Raw genomic sequence first — 11,300 nt, 5'->3', positions numbered from 1 at the left:
TTAACTTTAATTCAACAGTCAAAAATATTACCATTAGGTGAATGATCATTGATCATAATCATTTAAATATGAGGGGTTTTGTTAATGTGTCAATGAGGGAGTCATGCCAATACTAAACAAATATGGTGGATTGGCAGCCTTGAGTTAAGTTGCTTTAGCATCCAGACATTGATCAGATGGAATTCTGCAGTCAGTGATAAAGCCTGGTCATTATATAAGTACATTCTTCTGCAATGTATCTGGGAGTAGAAAGTATTCCGGCACCATTTTCCTTACCTTGCAGCTCAGATTTACCATAGGTCTGATTGCTAGAGCTACAAAGGAACCTGACTTAAATTGTGCATCACAAAAAATTGTGCTCTATAAACTAAAACATTTTACAATGCAGGAACAATCAATGTAGTACAATGGCCCACTAGAATCTGCCCCTATCAACAGTGGACCATTTGGTTCTAGATTTTTATATCCAGGCTAAAGGTTCCCATACCCTTAGGTGAAGAAGATGTAATTGTAATATCCAAATATGTACAAGAGAAAAAATCTAAACACCGTGCCTTCACCTTCTAGCATAACTTAACTGATTATTCAATTTGTCTTTGTTGCTTTGGAAATAATACAGGATAAATAATCAGAACAACTTGCTTGCAGAAATTTATTGTGTAGGTATGCAGAAGTATTCCAAAAGCATAGGTAAAAAAAAAGCATGATCAGTATTGACTGATTATCATGTTATCAAGATTATCAAGTTAAGTTTTATTCACGATTTTTTAAAGTTTTTGTATTCTTTCTGTGGATGTTGATGAAACAACTTTTCCATCCACTATATCTTCATAGATGGTCACATATTTTCTGGTTTTGCTTGAATCTAAAAAAATTAAATAACTTCAGTTGGGAAAAAAAAGAAAATAAGTTGTGTATTATATGGTAAAATTCAATATTCTTAAATAATATTTATTGGGGATGAGAAAACTTTTAAAGCAGACGACAAGAAATCCTGTTTTCTATGTACGGTCAATGGCCAGAATACCCGAGCTAAAATATAAAATTCTGTAATTTTGGAACATTTTACATAATTCCCTGTGGTTTCTTTATCTTCACCTCAAAGGAGATAATGCTCTACCATGAGTTGGACCAATTAATTATCTCTGGTATTACAGTAAAGGGGCAGGAAACAAAACATTATCATATCGGGCCTGATCTTTCAAAGCTTCCCAAGACTGGAGAAGATAGACTATCATTTGTGAACATGGATGCATTTCTTGAAATCATTTCCTATTGTTTGGAAAATGTTTTCAGTTATTGACCAAATCCATTCAATGGTTGCTGGACCACCCAGGTTCACCAATAATAGTCTATCTTCTCTAGCCTTGCGGAGTTGTAATAAATCAAGCCTATTCTTCTCGTTTTATTCTGTCCTGGCATTACAGGCAGGCTTTAAAGTAGAGAAGAACAATTAATTTTTACTAGCTGGAGGTTGGTGTTGATGTGACATATGATTTGATCTATTTACCGTGCAGCCAACACAGAAATGGCACCAGACATTTTTTATATACAGCTGGCAAAGGGGGTGTCATGTAGAACAGGTAGAGTGTGCCAGATGAAATATTTACCTTTAGATCCCACTGAACCTGAAGACTTCTGACCAGATGAATACGACCTTTAACACAGAGAAACCCATTAGTATAACATTTTATTAACCAACTATATCTTTCCAGGGGTATATTACTTTCTCTTACCCTCCTTCTCCCTCCAGTAGGATGCGATATTGCTCTATCTCCTTCTCCAGTCTGGTTTTGATATCCAGCAACTGTCTGTAGTCCTCATTCTGTCTTTCCATGTCAGACCTTAGCTGAGCCAATTGTTCTTCTACACCATAGATAATGTCACTTATCTTGGCAATTTGAGCACAGTATCTGCCCTCTGTTTCTGCCAAGGTTTGTTCAAGGCCCCTTTTCTGCAAGTTGATAATAATATTAAATAAGTTCCAAGGTATATGAATAAAAAAATTCCAAAGAAAAAATAATAGCAATTGTAACAACCTACTAGAATATCCTAAAGTAAAACTGGAGATATGTTTTAGATAAGAAAGTTATTGTTTTATTTCCTGTTAAACAATATAGCGGAAGGATTGAAGACGTAGGGGGAAAAAACTATTTGCAATATCTATCTAGGTCCAAAACCCCAATCTTACCTTCGCAAGTTGGGACTGTAGTTCAATCTCCAAGCCTTGAAATGTTCTCTTTAACTCAGAAATCTCTGTATTCTTCTCGCTAACCATGGATACCCCTTCTGCAATTTCTTTCTTCAGCTCATTGCTCTGAAATAACAAAACAGCATGTCAAATCTACGATTAAAAAACAATGGTCAATTAAATCAGCACATGGCCTTCTATATGCATTCTATTTTCATCATAAATGACCTAAATAGGGGCATAGTTATAAAGCGTGCACCAAACGTGCACTGGTGTGGTGAATGAATTATTCACAATTGATTTAAACACAACTCCTGGACTGGAGATGGCCCATAATCTCTTGCAGTACATTGAAGTGCACCACCATTCTGCACGAATATCCATATTACTAATTTGCATCATTCTCTATAAATATAGCGGATCCATATGCTGGGCTAAATTTGTTATTTTACTTCCTTTATTTATTTGCCTTGAGGTTTCCTCTTGTTGGAGATTTAATATGACATAACAAAGTCCGATGTTTTAGCTGCACACGGAAATAAAAATACCAAAGCTGTGCAGGAGCAATAGGGACCTTAGGAAAGTCTTCATGAAACATCTCAAAGAGAACACCAGGACAGATTTCTACAGTCCACAAGTGTTTGCAAAAACTAACAACATATTGTATTAAAAATACACACTGGGACTACTTTATACACAGATGGCACAGAATTTGTCCGGTATTTCCAGTAAAGCAGTGGTCACAAACCTTTTGAAGCTCACGAACCACTAAATTTACCGCCTCTGCACCGTGCATGCACTGGAAGCCGTGGTCACTCAAAGTAGAAGAACCCTCACCCAGAGTGACGTCATGATGCCGGAACCCACCCACTCTCCCATCACAGGTCTGAAGAGTGGTCAAGAGTGGTCAGGTTGTATCCAGAGACACAACCCACCGCCCTGAACCTACAATCTGTATGTGGGACTTGGTCCGCAGCTATGGATGGTGCGCCCCCCCCAGTCGGGTCCTTCTTCTGATCCTGCTGGGGGGTGCACCAGCAGGGTCAGAATCTGAGTCGTGGCCCACCTGTCAGATGACTGTGGCCCACTAGTGACCCCTGCCATAAAGGGTATTGTTGTTTATGCTACAACATACAAAGACAGTTTAATAGAACTGTGCACTTCCAACCTTGTGGCAACAATATGGTGGATGGATTTTCCATTCCATTATGACTATGTTTCTGTGCATGAATCCAGCTCTATTAGCACATGATTTTATGAGTTTGGTGTGCAGAAATGTAAGTGGCCCACATGGGCCTGACCTCAGTCCTATTGAATTCCATTGGCATGAATGGCAGTTGAGAACCAGGTATTCTTGCTTAACACAGATACCTACCGTCACTAATTCTATTTTGGAAGGAATGAACACAAGTTCCCATAAGTGCAAAGACTTCACAGAAGTGGATGCACAATAGAATAGTTTTGGAATAAGATGTCCAACAAGCTCATTTAATTGAACACTTTTTTTTTCATATTGCATTAAAACAGTATAATGTAGTGGTAATTAGTTCTTATACCTGCGCCAAAAATTGAGCTTCGGCCTCTCTCCTGTTTTTCTCAGCCAGACCCTCGTACTGCTCCCTCATGTCATTTAGGATTTTGGTCAGGTCAATGCCGGGAGCTGCGTTCATTTCAACAGTGACCTGTCCAGTTTCTCCACCAGCCACAGCTGCCATCTCCTAGAAGATTAAAAGAAAACAAGATCAACATGCAAAGTCTGTATTTTTTAAAATTATTTCATTCATTTATCTCATGTATTCAACACAAGCTATATATATATATAGTCTCCATGTGTCATTTTTGATACCATTCAGAAACAGGGTAAATATTAATTGGAAGCCCCTAAATGCACAGTAATCCAGCTCCACTGTTTTCCCTGCCATTTTGTCATTTAGGGCTCTGAACACCGTAGAGGCCCTGGGCAATTGCCCTACCTTATAACCAGTCCTTACTGAATGTATGCCAAATGTATAACAATTTAGGAAGTGTTCAAAGAGCCTTTTTTATAAAAGTACCCAATGAAATAACATGTAGGATGCTAGAAAAACAAAAACTGATATATTTATTTACTTAATAATCAAAGTAAAATCTAGTAATTAAAGCAATGAAAACAGAGTTCTGGTGAATTGCATTCATGAACTGGCAAGTCTACTATAAAAGCTTTATTGCTTAAGGGCAAGTATGGACTGTTTTCCTCTGTCATCATTGGATTTCAGCCACTTGTATGCACCTAACATCTAAAAATTTACATAAATTTATAGGTTATATAATAGGTTATAAGAGCTTTCATGTACTGCTATATTGAACGTTGCACAATTACGGGCACTTTCAGCATAAAGTACATTATTATAACTGAGGGCAACTAGTAATACAGCTTTCAGCAAGTTAAAAAAAAATTAAAATAACAACATGCTGTTGCTTTGAGAAGTTCCAAGACATTTCTGATACCTTCTAATACCCTACTTTATAGACTTATTCAGAGCCACCCTGACAAACAAAGCTTTGGCAAGCCAAAGTTAACCCCCATCTTTCACTTCCCACATATTCTTATTGGCCAGTGAAGCAGCTCATGAAGGTAGTAGGTCAAAGTGATGCAGAGATTAATGCAGAGAGTAATGTTCCAATAAGGTTTACCCAAATTCATGATAAAAATTCAGATTTCTACTGATGACCCCAAGTCCATTGTTGTAAGTGAGACATCTGCTTGTCATGCAATACTTTACTCATAGCTAGCAATATTTGTAAGTTTTTACCTCCGCATGATTCTTCTTGAGATATGACAGTTCTTCTGCAAGAGACTCAATCTGTAATTCCAGGTCAGACCTGGACAGTGTCAGTTCATCCAGGACTCTACGCAGACCATTGATATCAGCCTCCACATTTTGACGCATAGCCAACTCACTCTCATATCTGTGGAAACATCATAGTTGTAGGCATCATGACCTTACCTATCTCCTTATTGTCCATTGCTTACTATTATATAATAATCAGCTAATGCTTTTTAATATTCGATAACTTACTTTAGTCTGAAGTCATCAGCAGCCAGCCTGGCATTGTCATTCTGCAAAATGAGCTTGGCATTTTCAATTGTTGCAGCAAGTATCTGTAAAATCAAGTAAGGTTTGTGAAACCATCACTACTTCCCACCATTTCATATCTCCCATCCTAATGTGTGTAAATTCCCCCACCTAGTAGATTGTAAGCTCTTCGGGGCAGGGTCCTCTCCTTCATAAGGATACTTTTGGACAGATTATTTTTTTAATAAAGGGTGCAGAATCAAAGAAGAAGGATTTTGTTTTGGCAAATCATTAAATATATTATAATGTTTGACACACAGAAGGGGATTGTATTTTAACACCCTTGACCGTGAGCCCTTGTTGCTTAATGGGCTTGGAAAGGTTATGTATATAAATAGAGTTCATCTATCTGCATCAGATACAAATAACCATCTCATGGACAATAACAATTTTATAGATTATGGTCATACAAGGTTCAAGCAAAGCAGTGGTCTAAAATCCCAATGCGTTTCACCCTTAGGCTTCCTCAGGGGTATTGTAGAGATCATGACAGAGCTAGGTGTTAAGAAAAATTACTTATAAGTAGCGTAGGAGTAATTAATATAGGCTATACACTTTTGGATATAATTTATGTTGCCGTGTCAATAAAACAGACTGTGGCATTCATGGATGAATGTAAAGGAATACATGACAAAATGTTTACTTTTCTTATATATTCTCAGTTTGTTTTACAGTCCATTTAATGTAGGCTGTCAAAAGAAGTCATTGTTAACTACCACAAAATGTTCTCAGTTGGCAAAGACATCAGATTGTCCTACCTTACTCCGGAGGTCATCAATAATATCATAATATTTGCTGTAGTCTGCTGCTCCAGCTGTAGTGGAACCTGGACGTTGTTTTTCATACCATTCTCTTATCTTGCGCTCAAGTTCAGCATTATCCTCCTCTAAGGCTTTGACTTTATCCAAGTAAGACGCTAAGCGGTCATTCAGATTCTGCATGGTTTGTTTTTCATTGGTTGCAAGAATGCCACCTGCACCAAATCCTCCACCACCAAATCCCCCACCACCTGCTCCACCATATCCTCCACCAAATCCACCCCCAGCTGCTCCCCCAAATCCACCACCAGCTGCTCCACCAAATCCTCCACCACCTGATCCCCCACCAGCTGCTCCACCATATCCTCCACCATATCCCCCTCCAGCTGCTCCACCAAATCCCCCACCAGCTGCACCACCATATCCTCCACTATATCCCCCTCCAGCTGCTCCACCAAAACCTCCACCAGATCCTCCACCAGCTGATCCTCCTAATCCTCCTCCTAAACTGTCAAAATATTCACCAAAACCTTCACCATTCATTACTATATCTGTTCCCCTTCTAAGCGACCCTCCTGAAGCCGATTGAATTTGAGAATAGAATGCCATGATAAATGCGGTGCCAAGCTAGTGCTGTAGAGAAGTTACCAATAAATGGAGCAGACAGTGGTACCTACAGCCCTTATATATAAAGTTCAAATGGGTGTAACTTCTTGTGTTCAGCAGTTCGATGCCCAGTTGGATAATTTATTCTTCTTTAATATGTCCCAATCTGCACAAATATTTTAGCTCAAGGCTATGTTTATTAAATTAAAAGATGAACATGGGTGGAGTGATATTAAACTGACAATATATTATCTTCAAGCTGCTGAAGCCTATCTAGACCTGCCTAAACTAATCATTTATGCTTTGTATTAGAATGTTTGTGCTGGAAGCATCAATATGTTTGCCAGCTGATAAATCAGACTCTGTTATGCAGGTTGTAGTGTATCTTCTACTCACTATGGTAAAGTGGAAGGTGAGTTATATTAGGTACTTTACAAATGATATTCTTTAAATCCTATCAATAAAATGGAATTTAGGCATCTCAGAAAAAAACAAACAAAAAAGTAAAAATACAAGACATTTTTTTAAACAATAAAGAAATATTAAATTGTGGGTGAATAATCCCCCAATTCATGGCCCCCAACCACTTCACATGCCGTAAGGGCTTGATAATGCTAAATAAAGTAACTTATTGGGGTATAGTAATCTCATCCACATGAATCATCTAGAATATGCAGTGTGATAGTGGGAAATACTTAACGCGTTTCACAAAAAAACTTGCTGAAAATGGTACATGTGAATATTGAAAAAATTAGATGACCTTCATGGGTGGCAAAAGAGAGATCTGTTGCTAATATATTTATTAAAATTATAACTAGTTAAGTGCTAAAGTTGCTGTTGTTTTGGATCTCTCCATCACAAAGTAGGACACTCAGCCAGCACTGTCTTCCATTCCAAATGATTTTATATTGATTTTATATAGATATATATATATATATATATATATATATATATTTGTTTATATATATATATATCACATATGGCTTAAGCTTCTAAACTGCTGTTCACTGGTATTCTTGCTGGAGGCTCACATGAGGAAGCAAAACTCTTCACTAATGTATAAAACATCAGTTGTAGGAAAACCAAGGATATAATAATGTCTTTCCTGAGCACAACAAAGTTCAGTTTCCCTATAGATAGCATTTTTTATACTTATAGCCCCCACTGGAGTCCGGGGCCCCAGGAAGCCATTCATTCTAATATATGATTCACTGACTCCAAACATTGGGCAAGTGAGTTCTGGTTCTAAGCAAATTAATTTAAGAAAGGCAGGATATCTCTCTGTAGGACACTGGAAATGAAATACTATACAGGAAAGGTGAGGTCAAAATTAAAAAAAAAATCTAACAATGTTATACCCATGAGATGAACTTTTTTTATTTACCAGTTTTAATTAATTTATTTGAAAAAATATGCTTAAGGTGCTGTTTTAAATTCTGAATATTATTGAAATAATCTCCTTCTAAGGTATATACTTGAGAGTAAATCTAAGGTATGGGAGAGTACAGCCTGGCTTTGGTTTGCCCTAGCTGATTCAGATAGATTTGCACCTTTAAAGTCTAATAAAGGAGGAATAGAAGAAAGCTAAAAAAAACTGTGTAATTCACCTGGGGTTTTCTGTATATTTATTATTCCTTTGCAGATTTACCTGTATTTCTAGACTCCAGAGCAGCAAAATAGTCATGATTGACTGCAAAGGCTGATTAGAGCATGCAGATTTGTATTTAGAACAGCGGTTGCGGTCCACTAGAAAATTTTGGTGGTCCACGGGTCTAAAGCAGGACCCTGCTGGGAGGCGCACCGGCCAGAGCAAATGGACCATGTCCCCCGTATGAATAGCAGGCTCAGGGTGGGGGTGTCTCTGAACACAACCCACCCACTTTCCAATCACAGGCCTTCTGGCATCATGACATCACTATGGGGGAAATTTCTTCTCCTTTGAGTGACACACAGCTCCCAGCACATGCACGGTCCGGAGTCTGTAAATTTAGTGGTCCGTGACGTCCAAAAGGATGGCGACCACTGATTTAGAAGACTAGGTTCACTCATTTAGCAGAACTGAATGGGAAACCAGCACAAAAGAGTCAGATTTTAAAGAATTTGCATTCATTTGCACATATGCAGTATTACCTCATTTACTAAACTAAGGATGTAGCTTAATGTTAGCTTACGCTTCAATAAGACAATCCAGTTTCCTTCATGGGTTGCCAATGGGCCACATTGGATTAAAAATACACCCAATAATCAATTACTGTGTGTTTGCTGTGCCACGCCACTCATCCAATACTGAATTTTATTTTTTATACACACACCCATAAGTCAGTACTCGTTAGCTTCAACATATGTAAACTTTTAAGTGCCAGTTGCACATCTAACGTACATACATTATACAAAGGCTTCATACTATAAACAACAAATGTCACACCATAGTAGACAAACCACTACTGACCATTCTGAAGAATCTGTGGCAAATCGTGCCGAAAGGGGGACATACAAAAGACCATAGATTAGATAGCAGTGTTATCAAACTTTATGAATAAAAAAAGGTTTGCAGGTGCAGCACCTGCTTGTTAAGAGGAGAATAAACATTAGAAAACATACAAAAGTTACATATAGATTTATTTGTATTTTATTTAGGAAAATTAAAAATACAGAAGAAAAATATTTAACAGACACTAAATGCAATTATCCTATCAACTCACTGCTCTAGTAGGTGAAACCAAATATTCTGCTTTCGGTCTCTAAATTCAAGTCCTGACAGATTACCTCTAGATAGTGTATACCAAATCTTTGAAAAAATGGGTGGCATCTATACTACCAGAATTTTATCGGACTTTTCCTCTCGTATAATTATGAATCATGTCTATTTACCTAAAATCAGTTGTGGTATGGTCTGATAACATCTAAATTTCTCCAAATTTTCGTCAGGATTAGTGAGTGGAATTAGAACTGGTGTACCTGCTTTAGAAATTTGGAGCTCATCTGCTCATCAAGCCTGTTTTTTTTTTTTTTTTTTTTTACCAAGGCCCTGATTTATGAAAACTTTTTATGGCTATAGAGGATACACTTTCATCAGTGAAGCTGGGTGATCCAGCAAACCTGGAATGGATTTCCTAAAAGTCATTTACTATTTGTCAGAAATCTTTTCAGTCCTGGACCAGATCCGTCCATGTATCAGAATAGTGGGTGACATGGTAATAAATCAGGAAAACAACTGGGAACATAACAATAGGAACATAGACCAGGTAGAGCATATTTAGTTAAACAACATAATCTAATTTATATAACAGAAGCCACAGAACCAATCTATGTAAACAATGGCTAATATTTTCCTAAATGGCTGTCTCGGAAACTTCTAAAGCTCTGACATGTTCAAAGGTGCTTTAAAAATATAAAAAATATATAAAATAAAAAAGAAATCCACATGCTTTTGGTAGATGGATTAAGTTAATAAATAAGTTTAAAAATGCTAGAAGGGTAAAAACTATATTTCTGCAAATGTCATGAAGATGATGTGAAATCATATAATAGAGAATGGATGGGAAATCATCGTTAGAAAATTTACACAACTACAGATCCAAAGTTGCAGAGAAACTATTATTTTATTACATATACAATATATAGACCAAGGCAAGCGATCTGCTTGTGTACCACTAAATAGGGACAGGTTTGCTGGATCACCCAGCTTTACTGATGAAAGTGTATCCTCTCCAGCATTGGGGAGCTTTATTAAATCAGGGCCATTGCCCTTTGTGTTTCATCACGCTAGAGTCCAATGTGTTTCTGACTGGGGTTACAGCTGGAAGCGGCCATTTTGAAAATGAAAAATAAACTATATTTAATTGATTGTCTACTCTGAATACTAAAAAAATACTGCACACAAATGTAGTTAATGCTGCATTTTTCTTTAAACACAATGCATGGCAATGTATGACTACATTGGTTAGGTACCTTTGGGATTCCATTACAATGGATGGTAATCCAGCAGAGCATCGGGCGTGCCTTGTGCATTGTCAAGGCATTTTTGTAATGCATGGATTTCCACAAGGGAAAAACTGCCCCCTCCATTAAAGAAGGGGTCCCGTAATAAACAGCCACCTTAAAAAAATCCATGCATTATTTATGGGGATCTTATGTGAGGAAGAACCCCCGAACAATGGGACCAACATTGTTACAGCATTGCCTGATATGGTATAGAAGGGGTGGGGGGCAATGTACTCACTATTGTCCCTTTCCAAGTCAACACAGTTCTTAGATTCTGAAACCCCAGAATAAAGTGAATAATCACTTTAAAGGGGCTCCATTCATAAAACAGGGAATCTGACATTCCCTCATACATTCCCTAATCAGAATCTATTGCTCCGATTAAAACACATTGACCTGAAAGAATCAAGGGAATGTTTGAGGGAATGTCTGTTTCCCTGTTTTATAAATGCAGCCCATATTGTGTCCAATGTGAAGTGCCTCTAATAGAAAGAGATAATATACTTTGCAGGATGCTTAAGTGCCTGTTGATGTTACAAATGAGAAAGCTATTCATTGTAGCTTACTAATGAAAAACCTGATGACATGTGTATATTAAAAAAACGATGAAGTGGGTATGTTGAGGGTTCGGCATTTAAAAAAAAA

The 11,300-nt window shown here is 37.5% G+C and overlaps 1 protein-coding gene across 2 annotated transcripts; it reads right to left on the bottom strand.

Annotated features, from left to right (window-relative positions):
* Nucleotides 1-638: 638 nt before the first annotated feature.
* Nucleotides 639-6,727, bottom strand: LOC140333247 (keratin, type I cytoskeletal 47 kDa-like). 2 transcript variants are annotated; one of them, XM_072414789.1, is made up of 8 exons: nucleotides 6,066-6,727; nucleotides 5,251-5,333; nucleotides 4,984-5,140; nucleotides 3,748-3,909; nucleotides 2,192-2,317; nucleotides 1,737-1,954; nucleotides 1,611-1,657; nucleotides 639-882 (listed from the first exon to the last, which is right to left on the bottom strand). In XM_072414789.1, exons 1-8 carry the CDS (start codon nucleotides 6,672-6,674, stop codon nucleotides 875-877), a joined length of 1,410 nt encoding a protein of 469 aa, XP_072270890.1. In that variant the 5' UTR covers nucleotides 6,675-6,727; the 3' UTR covers nucleotides 639-874. The 2 variants fall into 2 exon arrangements, with proteins under 2 accessions (XP_072270890.1, XP_072270889.1); XM_072414788.1 differs by having other exon boundaries at nucleotides 639-865.
* Nucleotides 6,728-11,300: the final 4,573 nt, after the last annotated feature.

The sequence above is a fragment of the Pyxicephalus adspersus genome, chromosome 6 (genome assembly GCF_032062135.1).
Source record: "Pyxicephalus adspersus chromosome 6, UCB_Pads_2.0, whole genome shotgun sequence".
Taxonomy (NCBI): Eukaryota; Metazoa; Chordata; class Amphibia; order Anura; family Pyxicephalidae; genus Pyxicephalus; species Pyxicephalus adspersus.
The sequence above is the reverse complement of the archived record's forward strand: the minus strand, read 5'-3'. Positions and strand labels throughout refer to the sequence as shown.